Source organism: Zeugodacus cucurbitae, chromosome 2 (assembly GCF_028554725.1).
Source record: "Zeugodacus cucurbitae isolate PBARC_wt_2022May chromosome 2, idZeuCucr1.2, whole genome shotgun sequence".
NCBI lineage: Eukaryota > Metazoa > Arthropoda > Insecta > Diptera > Tephritidae > Zeugodacus > Zeugodacus cucurbitae.
The window spans coordinates 52820733-52837921 of NC_071667.1; the positions used below are offsets into that span (position 1 = coordinate 52820733).

The 17189-nt window shown below is 35.8% G+C and overlaps 4 protein-coding genes across 6 annotated transcripts; 2 read left to right on the plus strand and 2 right to left on the minus strand.

Annotated features, from left to right (window-relative positions):
• Nucleotides 1–596: 596 nt before the first annotated feature.
• Nucleotides 597–8264, minus strand: Sra-1_0 (cytoplasmic FMR1-interacting protein). Of its 2 annotated transcripts, XM_054226544.1 has the most exons (13): nt 8115–8264; nt 7612–7836; nt 7370–7549; nt 6321–7304; nt 5586–6253; nt 5350–5523; nt 5178–5296; nt 3713–3825; nt 3422–3621; nt 2395–2930; nt 2237–2331; nt 1782–2168; nt 597–1715 (listed from the first exon to the last, which is right to left on the minus strand). In XM_054226544.1, exons 2-13 carry the CDS (start codon nt 7816–7818, stop codon nt 1506–1508), a joined length of 3873 nt encoding a protein of 1290 aa, XP_054082519.1. In that variant the 5' UTR covers nt 7819–7836; nt 8115–8264; the 3' UTR covers nt 597–1505. The 2 variants fall into 2 exon arrangements, with proteins under 2 accessions (XP_054082519.1, XP_054082521.1); XM_054226546.1 differs by lacking the exon at nt 8115–8264 and having other exon boundaries at nt 7612–8108.
• A 293-nt stretch (nt 8265–8557) lies between these two features.
• On the plus strand, nt 8558–11202 carry LOC105213556 (programmed cell death protein 2-like). The gene is made up of 3 exons (XM_011186466.3): nt 8558–8887; nt 9144–10282; nt 10343–11202. Exons 1-3 carry the CDS (start codon nt 8780–8782, stop codon nt 10596–10598), a joined length of 1503 nt encoding a protein of 500 aa, XP_011184768.2. The 5' UTR covers nt 8558–8779; the 3' UTR covers nt 10599–11202.
• Nucleotides 11203–12269: 1067 nt separating this feature from the next.
• LOC105213557 (ubiquitin-like domain-containing CTD phosphatase 1) lies at nt 12270–13943 on the minus strand. Its single transcript, XM_011186469.3, has 2 exons — nt 13672–13943; nt 12270–13593 (listed from the first exon to the last, which is right to left on the minus strand). The coding sequence occupies exons 1-2, from the start codon at nt 13871–13873 to the stop codon at nt 12788–12790; spliced, it is 1008 nt and encodes a 335-aa protein (XP_011184771.2). The 5' UTR covers nt 13874–13943; the 3' UTR covers nt 12270–12787.
• Nucleotides 13944–15056: 1113 nt separating this feature from the next.
• Nucleotides 15057–17150, plus strand: LOC105213551 (F-box only protein 9). Of its 2 annotated transcripts, none has more exons than XM_011186458.3 (3): nt 15057–15197; nt 15265–16003; nt 16070–17150. In XM_011186458.3, exons 2-3 carry the CDS (start codon nt 15273–15275, stop codon nt 16755–16757), a joined length of 1419 nt encoding a protein of 472 aa, XP_011184760.2. In that variant the 5' UTR covers nt 15057–15197; nt 15265–15272; the 3' UTR covers nt 16758–17150. The 2 variants fall into 2 exon arrangements, with proteins under 2 accessions (XP_011184760.2, XP_011184762.2); XM_011186460.3 differs by having other exon boundaries at nt 15062–15201.
• Nucleotides 17151–17189: the final 39 nt, after the last annotated feature.

The window sequence follows — 17189 nt, forward strand, 5'->3', positions numbered from 1 at the left end:
GTTGGAATCAGTTAATTGGTTGGACTTTCATAGTATGGCTTTGGACCTTACAAATCTGAAATGGATCTATAAGAGAGAGGATTCACAGGTTGAATATGGGGTCTCACGCGCTGATAGCGGTATGTTTGAATATCTCCAAAGTTATCTAAATAAGGTACCAAATTTATATTCGACTAAAGACCGTCTGGGTGCAACGAGTTCAGCGAATAAAAAAAGCAATGGTTAAGGCATGCTGTACGGACGATGCATATTTTTCGTGCGGAAGTATAGATGGACTGGTCTTCATGTCTTTGCTGTTGTTTTTGTGAATGTAGCGCCGAGTTGACAGTCTTTGATTGGGCATAAATAGTGGTCCGATCCGGTACCTTAGAGCCGACTATTTAGGAATTACGAGCTTCTCCACTTCGTATCGGCAAAGAAAGGAGTTTTGTGCATCGGTAGAGTCAATCAAGAATAAGAAGTAGAAGAGCTGAGCTGACCTGATATAAATATTATATAAAATATAAATATTATATAAAATATAAATATTATATAAAATATAAATATAACCGTTAAATATATAAAACCCACCGTTTGGAACACAAAAACACTTGATGTCTCGTTAGAAAATGTGTAAAACGTTTATTTATCAGCATTTTGAAATATTTGGAATAATTATTTGCTCTCTCTTTCTCTTTTTCACTGTCATTTATTAATTTGACGTAAATGCAATTGTTATGCGCATGCGTGCCTTTTCTGCTTAACATTAATTATTTATCAATTTGAATGCCACATTTGCTCTCAGCGCTCTAACTGTGTTTTAAACAATTCCATAAAAGCGAAATTATTGAAAAATAGTTTTGAACTTTTTTGTTGTTTACTGTTTTTTAACGGTTCTACTTAATAATGTTTGTATGTGTGTGTGTGTATGTTGTAAATAATTGGTTATTATTGTAATTGTGGTAAACATGGTTTGCTACTTAAAGCCAAATACAAATTTTTTCGCGTGTTTGCCTTTTGTTGTTGTTGTTGTTGTATAATCTTTGGCCTACTTATCAACTCACGCCGCAACACTATGCCCAGCATACAATAGCTCTCATCCATCAATCGTATATATAGATTTGTATGTATGTATGTATGTATGTGTCTATGTTTATTATAAATTGCAAATTGAAATGCTTTCATTTAATACTAGTGTACTTGTATAAATAAATTATTTAACGCAAAATGCATTTGAATTTTGAGAAAAAGTTTCATTGTTTGTGTCTTCCAAGTATTCGTTTCTTTCATATTATTGTTTTTGTTGTTTCAAATTGAACGAACTGCTACTACACTGCCTTAACTAATGCATACGAAATATTTTATAAATTCATTAAAGTTTATGCTTATATATGTATATGTGTACCTAGCATACCGTTACAATAGTTTATAATAATTATAATAATAATAATATGTTAATAATTAATAATAGTTATAGATAGAGGTTAATGTTAATAATTAGTGTGGGGAAGGGTGTGTGTATTCGCTCAATTGTTCGTCATGCTCTGACGCAGTTTGTTCGGATCTTGGTAGTGTGATGAAATCATTGTCGGATGCTGTGGCGGCGGAAAACAGCGCACGTGCTCCACGTTCGAGCCCTCACCGTCGCCACCCTTCAGATATTTATTGAGTATAGCAAAGATTTGTGAGTTTAATACTTGGAAGCGGCGTATGCGATCGACCATGCGTTTCAGTTTCTGCAAATAAAAATTTATATTTATTATATGCAACAATATTTGTTACTCTTCCTCCTTCACACTCACAATGCCCTTGACGTCCTCATCCTTGCCATCGACACGTTGTACGCGCAGTATGTGATAGCAGAAATCTAAAGCCTCGAAGCGACGCTGTTGACCCAGCAATACGATCATGGCGCAACCGGCCCAATTTAAGCCCTCACCATACAGATCTTCGATGGTGAACTCTGTGCCGCGCACCGGTATGCAGTAGACAAATTGCAAGGCCGACCATAAACGATGGAATTCCGAGCACTCGTCAACGTGTATGATGCCGTTAGCCGGCGGTGGACCGCTCCAAACGGGATCGTCCAAATAGCTTTTGATGCGATTGAGTATAACCTCGAAAATGCTTAGGCCACAACAGAGACGCTCGCGTGTCAGTAAATCGCCTTCCCGCGCAATCATCGCTTGCTGTGTGGATATAGAAAAAATTAAAAAAGAATTTAAAAAAACGTTGTTTTCTTTCTATAAAAACTCACTTTTGCATTGCCGATTTTCTCCACATTCGATACGATCTGCAGATTGGCGAATTGCGCCTCGAAACGCTTCTGCTTGGCCTCGGGCTTTTCATTTTCTGTGGAGAAAATTCTATAAATAACTTTCAAAACTTACAGATATTCAAACAAAATTTACGCACCTTTGCAGAACGGACGCGGGAATATATTCTGAAAGAGCGCCGCATGCAGCAGATCGCACACTTCTTCCTGCGAAAGCGCCTGCTCGATGAGCAGACAGAATATGATGCAATTGCCCAACTCGCGGAAGGACTGGAAAAGATCGGTTTTCGTTTCGGGATACTGCACGATATCGGTAAGATGCGCTTGGTAGTAGCTGAGCACGCCCGGCGAGCCATATTCACAGCGCGGCAATTTGCACGACTTCGGCATGGCGCCCATTAGGGTTTTGGTGAATTGCAACAGCGTGCCCTGTATTTGCAGCTTCACAATATCCTTCAGTATGATGTCAATGACGACGGCGATGCCCTGATAGCCGAGCAGCCGACACATGGCGTGGAAGTGTGGCGCACCGATGAAGCCGGTGTACTGGCCATATTGTGTCGAATAGGCGGCATTCAATTGCTTCGAGCCCCACAGATAGAAATGTGCCATTTGTGGGGGCTTCTCGCGTTGTATGGGCTGTGATGAGGCTAAATTGACTTTGCTGCGCACGAAGCTGAAGAGAAAGGGAGAAAAGGTTAGTATTAAGTGCTCAAAAATTAGAAAATTAAGTGCTTAAAAAATTAGAAATTATAAAAAATAAAAATAAAAAAATAGATAAAAATAATAAAAAAAGATTAGATAAAAACAAATTAATAAAAAAATAATAATTTGAAAAATAAAAAAATGAAAAAAAAAAATTGTAAAAAAAAATAAATGAAAAAAACAAATTAGATAAAATAAAAAAAATAGATAAAAAACAAATAAGATAACAAATTAAATTAGATAAAATTAAAAAAAATAAATAAATAAATAAAGAGTACAAATGCATAAAATAATGAAAAATAAATTTAAAAATAAAATTAGATAAAAAATAGATAAAATAAAAAATTAGATGAAAATAAAATTAATAAAATGAAAATTTAAAAAATCAATAAATAAAACTAAAATTAAAAATGTGTCACTTTTAAATAAAAAATATAAAAAATCTTTTGATAAACACCGTACCGATTGGTCGCCGCATTGTAACAGTAGTTAACCAAAAAGTCATAATTCAATTCCACGAACACATGCAAAGTGATACGACCATAAGGTGCTAAGACATTGTGGTTTGCCTCCTTCACCATCGCATCGAAGTTGTCCAACGCCAAGTGTTTGCTAAGCAATTTGTGGCAAATGCGGTTGGCTTCCAAGAGGCCTTCAAGTTCCTATGAATTACAAAAAAAAAATTGTGTGATTCATTTCATATTTATAATTCATATATAATATTTAAAAATAAAGTTCGTATGTTTTGCATACCACAATTCCCGTTATATCGTTGCCTTCAAATCGACAGATTGCCAACTCAACACTTTTGTGCATATTGGCGTTGATGCGCTGATTTATGAGCTTATTCAAGTCAATGGACCGACCTAAAGGGGGAAATAATCATTTTTTAAATTTTATTATATAGAATATTATTATATAGAAATAATTATATAGAAATAAATAAAAAATAAAATAGAATTGTAAAAAAAAATTAAATTAAAATTAAAAAAAAAATAATAATTAAATATAAAAATAATAAATAAAAAATAAATTAAATTAAATTAAATTAAAATAATAATTTCAATTCAATAAAATAAGAGGAAAAAGTAAAAAATAATGATATTAAGAAACAAATATATAAATTAAAAAAATGTAAAATGAAAATAAAAAATAATAATAAAATAAAATAAAATAAATAAATATAAATTTAAAAAATAAATTAAAAAAATAAATAAATAAAATAAAATTAATAAAAAAATAAAAAAAATAAAAAAATTTATTGAAATTAAAGAAAATTAAATAAAAAAAAAAAAAATAAAAAATTAAAAATAAATTAAAAAAAGAAAAAACAATAAATAAACATACAAAAAATAATTCAAAAAAATAATAATAATTTCAATTCAAAAAAATAAGAGGAAAAAGTAAAAAAAAATAATATTAAGAAAAAAATAAATTAATTAAAAAAATGTAATATAAAAATAAAAAATAGTAATAAAATAAAATAAAATAAATATAAATTCAAAAAATAAATACAATATTAAATAAATAAAAAATAAAATCAAGAAAAAAATAAAATAAATAAATAAAATAAAAAAATATAAAAAAACAATATAAAAAAATTTATTGAAATTAAAAAAAATTAAAATTAAATAAAAAATAAATAAATACAAAAAAATATAATTTAAAAAATAATAATAATTTCAATTCAAAAAATATAAGAGGAAAAAGTAAAAAAAAAATAATATTAAGAAAAAAAATTAATAAAATAAAAAAGTGTAAAATAAAAGTAAAAAAAATTATAATAAAAAGAAATAAAATAAATATTAATTTAAAAAATAAATACAAAATTAAAGAAATAAATAAAATAAAATTAATAAAAAAACAAAAAAAAAATAAAAAATTAATAATTAAAAATAAATTAAATTAAAAAAAGAAAAAAAATTAAATAAAAAGTTAAAATATTATAAAAAACAAAATAAAATAAAAAATTGAATTAAAATAAATAAAAATTAAATGAAATTAAAAAAATAGATAAAAAATTGACTGAAATTTAAAAAAAAGTTATTGAAAATAAATAAATTGTAAAAAATTAAGTAAAAAAAAAATAAAATATATTTAACAAATCTCATAAGAAATTAATTAAATAAATAAAATGTATTAAACCGATTTCTCAGCACAATATTTAATTAATGGCAACCTTTCTGTGAACACTTGTATCTATATTCCGCCCACTAACCTAGTAATTGCACATGCCGTTGCTTCAGCAGCGTTTCATAGCGATTATTACGGGGGTATGAGTGGAAATTAAAGCCCAGCACCTCGCACTCCAAGCGAAAACGTTTGTCCAGAAAGATGCTAGAAGCAGAAATTTCAGTAATATTTTCACTTTCTTTACGCCGTGCACATACCTGCCCGCCAGTTGCTTGTAGTGTGCGAAAATTTGCTCGCTCAACTTGTAAACGAATTGATCAAAGCACAAATTGACCTCGGCCTCTACTTCGTCATACAGAAATTGCTTGCGAAACACGGTCAAGGCATAATGTGCCGAATCGTTGTACAAATCCAATGGGTATAAAACAAATCTGTAAATGCAGCACAATACAATAAACTGACTACTTGACGCCACAACAACAACGATACTCACTCCATCATCGATGGCTCCTTCGTCTGCAGTATGTGATCGGTTAATATCCATGGCATAGACATCTCAATGGGAAATTGTATTCGCTTCTCCATGGTGATTAGATCTTTGCATTCCTCATTATGCTGATGCTTCACCATGCACTTGTTCACCTTGCGACCCATTGTCATTTCCAAGTAGAACTCACGATACCACAGCTGTGAGAGATCGCAACACTTTTGTAGCGTTTCGCTGAAGTTGAGCAGATAACTCCAATAGAATGAGGTTCTGTGGAACGTATCGATTTGCATAAGGCAATTGCCGTCAATGTCTTTGCGCAACGTGCGTTTGCCACCGCTTTTATCGGCGATTAACGACTCCAGCATAGTGCGCACCATATACAGTTGCGTGGATGACGGACCGACATTCAAGCGTGGCACTTGTATGCGAAAACCGCCATCGGGATCCTTCTTACCCTTCGCGGCCGGGTCGTCTGAGGGTTCATGACCCTTCTGCCAATCGGCAGCGGTTTCGCGCACCGACATTATAATACTGCGTATCAAATCCTTCTTGTTCTTCACCGCTTTACGCAGTGGTTCACGTAGCGTGAGCTGCACAAAGTCCTGCAGCTCCGAGTATATGTTGCGGCGTATCGCCTCACACAGCACCGTCTCGATGCGTGCCATCAAAACCTAAAATATTTGCAATAGTTAAACTCACGAATTCCAATTGGATTTTTCGTATGCGTTAAGCATTTACCTGCAAGCCCTTGATCATGGCAATCACTTCGATGAGCGCGAATTTCTCATCTGAAGTGTAGTTGTAGCGTGTTGCACGCTCATATTCCTCCGCCTCGACGGGGCATTCTTTATTCTGATGATGATCGGTTGGATGCAACAGCTTCCACGAGTACAATTCCGTCACAACACTGGTCCACTCGGAGAGCAATTGAAGGCCACGCAACGCCAAATCGGATGTGGCGCGATTTTCGGCATCTGTGGGGTTTTCTTTCACGGTCGTGGTGACTTCGTTGGTGTAGCGTGCCAACTCCGATATGTACTTAACATGATCTTCACGTATTTGCGGCAAATGCACCATCAAATCGGCTTGTGGACTAATTGCATTCGAGCTGGACAAGGGCCATTTGCCCGAATCGTAATGTTTGCTACGTTTGATGTAATTAAAGGGTGCAATTTGCATATCGCCAAATAATGGCACGACTTCCAAATTTTTAAAGATACGATCTATGCGGTCCAAACGTATCTTTTTCTTTTGATCCAATTTATTTATGTTACAACCATCGCTGTCCATGAGAAACAGTCCGAATCCCATTACTTTTACGAGCATGTGTTTTTCTTCGGGCGTCAAATACATTTTCGTCTCAAACATGTGCACACAAATATTCACCACATCCGAGAGTAGATCTTCGTAGCCAATAATTTTTTCAAGTGTATCTTTAACGGTATCACGTATTTTGTTTTGTGTGGCAAGAAACATTGACAGATTTTGTGACTCCTGTAGCGTGTGTGAATCTGACATGACTTTGAGAAATTGTGCTGCACGTCGATATGTACTGTAGTCATTTTTCACACTCGATTTCATGTTTTTCAATTCGTCCAAAACAGCAAACATGTTGATAAATTTACCCAATGTTAATAGATAAGCTTCGGAAACGAAGTCCTTACGTTTTTCTGTGTGACACAGACGTTTTACCTCGCCCGAAAATGCTTCAATAGCTTTACGCTGTAAATTAATAAATATTTATTTATAGAGTGTGTTTGAGTTACTGTATTCACTTAATTACTCACCTGGAAGTACATAAAATTTAGTAATTTGTTCACTTCGGGTGCCAGGACCTCGACTGTTTTTTCATAAATTTCCACACGATTCGGTTGTTCATTGGATTTTGGTTGTGGTATTGCGCGCGAACAGCAGCGCCAAGTGTAAAGCATGACAGCATGTTTTTGTCCCTCCTCAAGTAGTACGTTCTGTAAGTGATTATTTTTAAATTTAATTGTTTATCACAATTACTAGAATTTATGTTACTCACCAGATTGGCATGCGTTGTCGCTTCTTCAATATATTTTGCTATACCCGTTACAAATCCATTGCGATCTTCAAAGTTCGTATCAAAGTTAGCTTTATAGATGATTGAACACGGTTGCGCCTCAATACAGGGCTGCTCATCGGGCAGCGACAGCTCATCGAGCACTTCCACATTGGATAGCGCATCGGCCAATGTGATCTTTTCCGTCATTTTACAAAGTAATTTACACTGCAATGAGTTGAGAATGCAAATGAAAACATTAATGCGATGATGCAAGCAGTGGTGCTGTGATCATTGTATGCAACAACTGCAAGTGCAAAAATCATCGATTGGAAACTGGGCGGGTCTCGCGTCGGCCAGCGAGACAAGTGTTTATATTACTACAGCACACTTTGTTATGCCTTGTTTTTGCTTTTACTTTGCACGGGGCGTATACGGTGTAATGAAAAACGGTTTAACAGGTTTTAACACAAACTTTTCGTGGTATTTATTTAAATTTTACTCACATTAAATTGTCTAAATATGTTATTTATTTATGCAAATGCCATTTGATGTGTAAGCACAAACTGATAATTTTTTGACGTACACAGCACAAACACACACAATAAGAAAATTGTCAAATTAGAAATGACATTTATCAGACCACGGCTGTGTTCATGGCACACAAAGTTACACTGTGAATAACAGGAGATAGGTAATCGTATAGAACTGATTTGGTGTGTTAAATAATTCAAATGAAGTTATATTTGTATGAGAAACAAATAAATTAGTAAATAATTTATGCTATAAAGGAATATTTTTATTATAAATAAAAATATGAAAAAATAAATAAATAGCTTTGAATAATTTATTGATATAGGTAATCGATTATTACCACAGATTCATCACAAAATGCAGTGAACACTGCCACTTTACGCACTTACATATCGAATATACTACTGAATACTGGCATACTTTTAGGATCACATTGTCGATTTATCCACTCGTGTTTTTCTCGCCTGCATTTGCTGCAAAAACTGGAAACAAGCAACTCAATATCAATAATCCTTATAATTAAAGACGTATCCTTTACCCGCAAACATCCAAAGACTTAATGTAATATCATTTACAAGGCGCAATTATATATTTAAGTGAAATATAAAATTATAAGTTACAAGTAGTAAGTGAAAAGATGGCGAAAAACAAAAGTACTGTCTACCTTGGCTTTGAGGATGAGGAAATTACTAGCAAACATGGATCCATATTAAACAGTACGGTGAATAAAATTGGTGGAACACCGGTAAGTGTTACAATGTTTTTGTATAATTATCATATATTATATATAAAAAAATAAGAAAATTATTGTAAAGCAAGAGCAAAGAGTAACTGATTCATAAAACTTGCACCGCGACTTCCGTTTTGTCGCCGCAGGCTCCGCTGTGATGCGATATGATGCGCAACGCTGACGCATCCATTGAAGAGTTAATTAGAATTGATTTTTCTTTGTTACCAATATACTTACAAACTTTATAATGCGTTTATCTCTGTCCGCACAGGATTGGCCCACTGGTGAGATAAAAGTGCCTTCGTGTCCGCTCTGTGGCACAGCACGCCCATTGATCGTACAGCTTTATGCGCCATTGGAGCAGTCCAAATTTCACCGCACCTTATATGTGTTTGCATGTTTGAATCCGGCCTGTTCACAAGATTCCAAGAGTTGGTTGTGCATACGTACACAGCATCTGGACACACCGAGTGAGGCGGAATTAATAAATGCCGTACCGCCACCACTGACAGCGGGTGGTGGTGGTGGTGGAAAGAAAAAGAAGAATTACAAACAAGCGGCAAATGCAATGCAACCGCAAAAAATTGCATGGTGCAGTGGGGCAGATGACTGGGGTGAAACTTTGGAAGAGAGTAGCACTGCTGCTGGCACCGGCATCGAGCGTATGGATACAGGTGCGGATGAATTACAGCATCAGAATGAAGAAAACGGTAATGTGGTTGGGAAGAATGATAACTCGCCCACGCGTGCTGTACACTTACCACATGCCGACTCGGGTAACAGCGATGGCGATGAAGATGACGATGACGAGAGCAATTCAATGGATAACGAACTTGTTTATGGCTTCGGACAGCTCGATATGCATTCGCCACAAAACGCTGTTGAGGATCCCAACGCCAATTGTGCTGCAGGCAATGCGGCCGCCGCGGCTGTTGTAGAGGGTGGCGCGATGATGGGTTTCGGCGGTGCTACTGCAACTATTTGCGCTGAAATCGAGGGCGCCGAAACGGACGTGGTGCTGGTAGAGACGCCAGTCAAGCCTGAGCGTGACTTGATTGCACTATTGAAACACACTGCATCGCCTGCGGCTCTGGGACCACTTGCCAAAATTTCCGATGTGACTTTGAAACCTTTCTTCATCGCAGTGGATATGGAGCAGCACCATAAACGTGGTGAATATGAAAACTATTCTGGCGCTTTATCAGCGGATCACATACGTGAACTATACCAGGAGTATAAGCGGCAGGACGAGGCGGCACATTCACCGAATGGCGCTGGCGCGATTGGTGGTGGTGTTGCTGCTGCCGCAGATGATCAAGAGGCTTATGAGAAAGCTTTACCAGCACATGGCGATGTCATTTTCCACCAATTCGTCAGTGTTTTACAGGAAAATCCAGGGCAAATAATCAGGTATGTCAGCAGATGATTAACATTGACTGAGAAAGAATTAAATTAATTGTTATTCTTAAGGTATTCACGCGATACACTACCACTCTTGATGGGACCACTATCCGAACCAATACCTAAATGTGTCAACTGCAATGGCGAGACCATATGCGAGATCCAAATTCTTTCTACACTCATACCAAAGTTGCGTCTGGCGCAAAACAGCGAACCGGCACCCATAGAATATGGCAATGTTTTGGTGTTCACCTGTCTGAAATGCTGTTGGGATACACCAGACAAAATGCGCTACGAGCGAGTCATCGTGCAAGCCGAACAATAAGCTAGCTTACAAGTCAATTGTTGGAAAGGCACTTGTGTGGAAATCTGCACACTGAGGATCCTAGTATCTAGCGAAATGCTTGATTTTATTTGTGAATTTCTTAGGTTTAGCTTACGATTAAACTAACTAAAGTACCCGTATTTAGGTCTGACGACATTACAATGAAACTATGGAAACGTTAAATTACGAAAGTATGTACCTAGATGCGTTTACAAAGTGAAACTACTTCAATTACAAAAATTAAAAACTTATAAACACCCTCTACATGCATACGTATAGTATATATAAATGCTATATATATATATATTAGTCCACGTTGCTACAACGAACGCAGGACCTTTTAAATTAGTAAAAAAAACGAACGAGCAAACCAAAAGCTTATTTACCAGTTGAAAGTTTTAAATTATAACCAGCAGCAATTTGAGTAAACAAAAATATTAGTAGCGTAAAATGTAAGTAACGGTAATTTCAAAAATGATTAGGTAATAGGTTTCTCTCAGCGAGTTAGTTTTAGGAACAAAGCGTAGCTTGTCAATTTTAATAAACTATTTCAAATCAAATGAACTTAAAATTTATTAATTAATACTTTTTTTTATTTCACATACTCTCATACATTTAAAAGCGATTTATTTATTTAAAAGTATTTATTACTGAGCAATTTCGGACAGTTAATCTGAAAGTCTAAACTTTAAAGCAATTTATGGCCGAGTATTTCATTTAAGTAAAGAGTGTGCATTTACTCATTGTTGTATAGTTAATTTATGAATTTGCATAATTTTATTACTTATAATTGTTGTTTTTTATATTGTAACTTATTATATTAGTTTTAAAGCAAAAAAAAGTTATAATAATTTTGAAAAAGCTAAACTAATAAATAAATTTAGAAAGAAGAAACGTAGGCTATTTACTGAAGTGGAAATAAAAGACGAGAAACTGAAAATTAATGTATTTTATTATGAAAGGCATATAAAGATGTAAATATTATGTTACGCTGAAACCGGAGTCAATTTGAAAAATTCATCTACAAAACAATTCCCGCGACATCGCGGACAGCTTCAGACACGCCTTAAACGCCGTGGAGCCATTAACAAATTCCTTGCCTACCTCCCAGTGAATGGTGTCCTTGGAGTCAAACCACAACGAAGAGCCAAGTGAAACCTGAGTGACCCTTGCTTCGTTTTAGATATTGTAGCAGGTTAAAATCCTACTTATTCAGGCTGAACCCCGACATATAGATTACATGTCTTGCATGCAATGAGTCCCGGCATGATACTAGTCCCCTCTTTGCTTGCCCAACGAACTCTACTCATCTAACACCCCTTTCCATATGGTCAGACCCCATCGAAACGGCAAAGGACAACTATACTGATGATTTCCGTTCCAGCAGGGCTGGATAATCATTACAACAACAAGCCGGAATTAAACCGGATTTTTCACGGCCGAGGACTGTTATTTATTTGATGATCTAACCCTGTTTTGACAAATAAGTTCTAATTTTTTTTATTCATCTACAAAAATTGTTTGCTTAAGGTTTTATGAACCAACCAAAAGACGCACGGATCTACGAAACACGATTTTTATCAGTCCGCCGGTACTTTCAACATTCCCCAAATTTATTTAGAGTTTTCATTTGCTTAAATTAAATCACGAATATCAATAGAAACAAAGCAATTCATGGTTTATGAAACATTGATTGATTTTACTTTATTGTATTTCCATTAGCAACTAAAAAAGCTTTTATTATTTGTTAGCTGTTTTAAATTTGTATTTCTTATTTTCTTTTATCTTTTATTATTATTTTATTAAAATTTTACAACCGTTTGCACAAAACCGACGTTTACATATACTTACAGACATATATTACGTTTATCATATACATATATTTTATAAATTTATTTAATAACTAGCAGTTTGTAGTTTAACGCGCTCACAAAAAATCACAAAATCAATTTAAATGCATTATGCCAGTTATATCTTAATTAATTAATATATTATCAGTGTATTAATGGGAAAGTAAAAACTTCGTTGCTAAGCATTTGCTGTAAATACGCCGGAATTTTTAATATAAATAATGCTTAGCTGAGCTGAGCGTATGAGCTTCGAATCAATGACAAATTAATTCGCGGTAGTAACCTTAATAAGGATTTTGAAAAAACCCTGACACATTTCTTGTTGTTGTTTGTTTTTGATCATTGTGTACGTCGTTTACGCGGATCATAATGCTGCCATTTGCGATGATTCACTGTATCAAAGTCGTCACAATAACGTGCTAAATCGATCAGGTACTTTGTAAGCTTAAGAAGCTCTTTGTCCGTATGTCGACTTATATGTGCCTGGCGGAAGGGTCGTACACGTATACCTGAACGCGGATTCATTAAAAAGTTACGTTGTATATCGTCTAACATGACGGTATTTTTGGAACTATATTGCGGATATTGACCCCAAATTAGACCCAGCGGTTTCACATCGAGGACACCACGTTCAATAGTATATACCGAAATCATGGCAGTGGAGTCCAAGTAGAACATTATTTTGTAATTGGGATTATTGCTTACACCCAGCAATTTCATTTTTTCCTCAATCCAACGCATACCAGTTGCCGACCAAATAACAATATCATAATATTTGTAACATGATTCCAGAAATTCATGTAAATATGGTCGCATTAGCTCCGAGGCATTTTCGGCGGGAGATCGATGGTCGAATAGAGTGTAATCAATATCAAGTACAAGCAAACGCTTTCCTTCCCTTGGTGGATTAATTTCGGTTATTTTATATTCTCTAACGCGACGTTGGACTTTTGCCAAATAAACAGGTGATTTCTCTACTAAGTCCTCTTCTTCGGCTACATCAAAATCATCAATCACCTCGGCAATATCATCGGGCAGTTGCATAGCACTCTCTATAGCAGCTTCAGTTGAGCCCACCATCATTAGTTTGAAGTTGTGCTTCAAATCCAGCACACATAATTTGGTATCATCTGGCGCTACTTTGCCTGCAAAGTAATAACAAACCGTTATATGTCATATTTGTGTTGTACAATGCATAACGGACACGACCGTGTTTAACTTGCCTTTATATCGGAGATTTATCAATTTTTGTCGCTCCGGACGCACCTGTGTGAGTTTGAAGATTTCATGGCGCAGCACAGCCACAGTATCCTGATCGGTTAACTCTGTTAATGGGTATTCATTGCCGGCCCATTTTATAATTATGGAAAGTTGGCGTATTTCAGTAACCCCTTTGGAAGTAGACGGTTCTGGCTCGGCTGCCATTGCGAAGTGCAATTTTATGCGAATTCAGTGCGCCGGGTAGAAAAACAAATCCACAACAGAGGAACAAAAGCAACAAATAGGGTTACCGTGATTTGCACACTTTGATAGGTGTGCCGATAGGACATTCTTCTATATGTTTCGGTTGCCCGTTAAGACAAGTATTATTGTTTATTTGAATTTTTTTCTGATTTCCATTTAAATAGAAAATATATACTAATTAAAATTCTTATGGATTTGGTATTATTTGTTGCATATGAGGAGAACAGTATATTTAAATTTAAACGAAATGTTAAGACATTTTTGGAATTCCCCGAAAGTGTAACCACTGTTGGTTTTACGCGCAACAACCAGCGCTGTCAGCTGTTGAAAAGGTGTCGACGTCAATATATTTGTTGTTTTGTTTTGATCACACCGTATAGAACCATTTTGATGTAATCGCATTCCAGAAAAGAGTGTGATAAAATTCAATGCAATGGATTCAGCAATAGCCGCAGAACAGTTTACCGCCAATAAAATACAAATGCAACAATTATAAAGTGTTGAAATCCTTAAGAACTCAATACGAAGTTAGACGATTGCAAACGCAGTGGAAGGGTCACTGAAGAAGCCGAGTACATGCATGTACCTATACGTACAATATAGTGAAAATTGCAAATGCGCATTTGGAAAGCGCAGGTGAAAAGTGCTAAACTTCTGACAAAAATAATTTAATAATTAATAAAAAGCTTAAAATATAATAAAAGGTACTTTAAAACATTTGAGTGACTAGAGTGCATTGTTGTTGAAATAGTAAATTCACAATTGCTGCTTGAAAAACGCATTTAAGAAAGTAATTTCGAAAAGGTCTACCATATTTGTGCGTGGAGTGTTGTGTATCTTTAACCTTGACATTGATTGCCTGCAGCCTATAATGGCCAATTGCTTTGTGATTACGCCTAAAGTGACGCCGGTTCTGTATCTCTTCACCGCCAAGTTCTCCAACGTGTCAGCCGTAGTAACCGCCGCTGCTTCTGAAATCATACAATTTAAGTTCAAGTGCCGCCGCCTCCTGTTGTCCGCCGTGTGCCAACAATACTCACGTCCCTTCATCATACGATACAGCGACCGTGAACTAGCCGAACACGCCTAAATTTTAAGCGCAACTTCTGCCTGTGCAGTTAACGCCATTAAAAAAATATTTAACAAAATAAAAGTATTAAGCAAAACATTAATACAAAACAGTGTGCAAACAAGTTGTTTATTTGTATTGGTGGTCGCGTAATTTCACAACCTAATCGACGGTGCGTAAGCTGATTGTTTCTTCCCCTTAGCGTGTTCAGATAAGGTATGTATGTAAAATTTGTGCAATTGCACATGTAACTATTTTAGTTATTTATTGTTATTTTATTCAGAAATAAACATGTCGAAACCGGTACCACTACTTGGCGGAGAAGAGGACAATGTGAGCCGACAACCGTCAGCGGACGTGAATGATTTGGAATCGCCATTGCATACATTTTCAACCGGCATTCGCACAGAGCTGGAAGAGTTCCGTGACAATTGGCAACGTGAACTGAAGAGTCAGAGTGCAACTGCAACACCTACTAGAACCGTAGAGCAAAAGAAACAGTCGACTAACAATGCCGCTGATGTTGATCAGCATAAGTTGGCAGAGAATCTATTCCGTAGTGCCGTAGAGCTAGAACAGCGAGGCAAGGTTTATGATGCTGTACCATTATACCGCAAAGCTGTGCAAATCGTGCCAGACATTGAATTCAAATATTATGAGCAACAAAAGAAAAAGCCAACAGCAGTTGCTGTTGAAGGCACTAACTTGTTAGAAACTGTGCAAGCTAAAGCAAGAGCAGATGAGTTAACTGATAATGAAGAGATAATCGAAGATTTATATGAAAAGTTTCAAATGGATTTGGCCAGTGCTGGTGGACGTTTGCTACTCAGCAGCCGAGACCCGGGAGTAATTACCACGGAAACACATATTTCCGAATTACCACCAGAAATATTGCTATACATATTACGTTGGGTGGTATCGGCACAGTTGGATATGCTGTCGCTGGAACAATGCGCTTCTGTTTGCAAGGGACTATACTTGTGTGCGCGCGATGATGAGCTATGGCGTTTGGCGTGTGCAAAGTAAGTTTTATATATAAAATGCAACATTTCTTTAAAAAGTATTAATATTTCTAAATTAATTTCCAGAGTTTGGGGTGTAAATCTTGGCTCACTAGGTGAACCGGTAAACCGACCAACTGAACATATAACTGAAACTACTGACACAACACCCATTGTGTACACTTCTTGGCGTCAAATGTTCATCATGCGTGAGCGTGTCATTTTCAGTGGCTGCTACATAAGCAAGACAACCTATTTGCGTATGGGCGAGAACAGTTTCCAAGATCAATTTTACCGTCCCGTACAGTTGGTAGAATATTATCGTTATGTACGTTTCTTAGGCGATGGACGTGTGCTCATGATGACCAGTGCCGATGAGCCAACACAGGGTGTGAATAAGCTAAAGAATGTTCATCAATTGCGCCCTGAAGTACTATGTGGCCATTATCGACTCTACGGTGACACTATAACTATTATGCTAAAGAAACAACAACAGTCGCATAGTAATCACCATCAATATGCGCGTCATCGTCGCGGTAGCATGGCTGTATACAACGAAGAGCCAAATTGTACAAAATATTGTATTGAATTTCGCATAACAAATACAACAAAGCGTAAATATGCACGTCTTCTGTGGATACACTATTCTGTGGTGCAGACGCGTAATAAAGTGGAGACTTCATCACAGTTTGAATTGACGCCCTCCAAGTATCCACCGCTATGGTTCTCGCCGGTTCGCAGCTACCATTTGGATACCGATGCGCCGCTCGCCTAAGTGTGCTGTATATATATGTATGTGCTGTATAAATAAACAGTTGGAGATTTAGCTGTGTACAAAGTTACGCAGGCATAATATATACTTAATAAGACAAAACTTTAATTAATTAATATTAGTACTTATTGAATTACAAAAATGATAAACGTACAGGAGCTGCATGATTGCTGTACAGAATTCTATATATTTACTATACACACAAACTCTGTAGAGGCTAGCGCTTAAAGCTTGAATATGTGGATTTTTTTCTAATATTAAGTGAGTGGCTTCCAAGTCTGGATTTTAGTTTCCTGTTGGCTGTTAACACAAAATAACGAAGTAATAAAATTATTATTACATAACCTAAAATTGCAGTACTCAAAAAAATTGGGATTTTAGGAAATATAATTAGAGGTAAATATAAAAAAAAGTAGTTCAAACAAGTAGCTTTTA

Coding starts and splice junctions, on each gene's coding strand:
- Sra-1_0 (XM_054226544.1), bottom strand. CDS start 7,818: ATGACGGAAAAGATCACATTGGCCGATGCGCTATCCAATGTGGAAGTG. Junction 3,826..5,177: donor ACGGCATGTGCAATTACTAG/GTTAGTGGGCGG, acceptor TTCCCCCTTTAG/GTCGGTCCATTGACTTGAAT. Junction 1,716..1,781: donor ATGAGGACGTCAAGGGCATT/GTGAGTGTGAAG, acceptor TTTTATTTGCAG/AAACTGAAACGCATGGTCGA.
- LOC105213556 (XM_011186466.3), top strand. CDS start 8,780: ATGGCGAAAAACAAAAGTACTGTCTACCTTGGCTTTGAGGATGAGGAA. Junction 8,888..9,143: donor ATAAAATTGGTGGAACACCG/GTAAGTGTTACA, acceptor CTGTCCGCACAG/GATTGGCCCACTGGTGAGAT. Junction 10,283..10,342: donor AATCCAGGGCAAATAATCAG/GTATGTCAGCAG, acceptor GTTATTCTTAAG/GTATTCACGCGATACACTAC.
- LOC105213557 (XM_011186469.3), bottom strand. CDS start 13,873: ATGGCAGCCGAGCCAGAACCGTCTACTTCCAAAGGGGTTACTGAAATA. Junction 13,594..13,671: donor GATAAATCTCCGATATAAAG/GCAAGTTAAACA, acceptor ATTACTTTGCAG/GCAAAGTAGCGCCAGATGAT.
- LOC105213551 (XM_011186458.3), top strand. CDS start 15,273: ATGTCGAAACCGGTACCACTACTTGGCGGAGAAGAGGACAATGTGAGC. Junction 16,004..16,069: donor TGGCGTTTGGCGTGTGCAAA/GTAAGTTTTATA, acceptor ATTAATTTCCAG/AGTTTGGGGTGTAAATCTTG.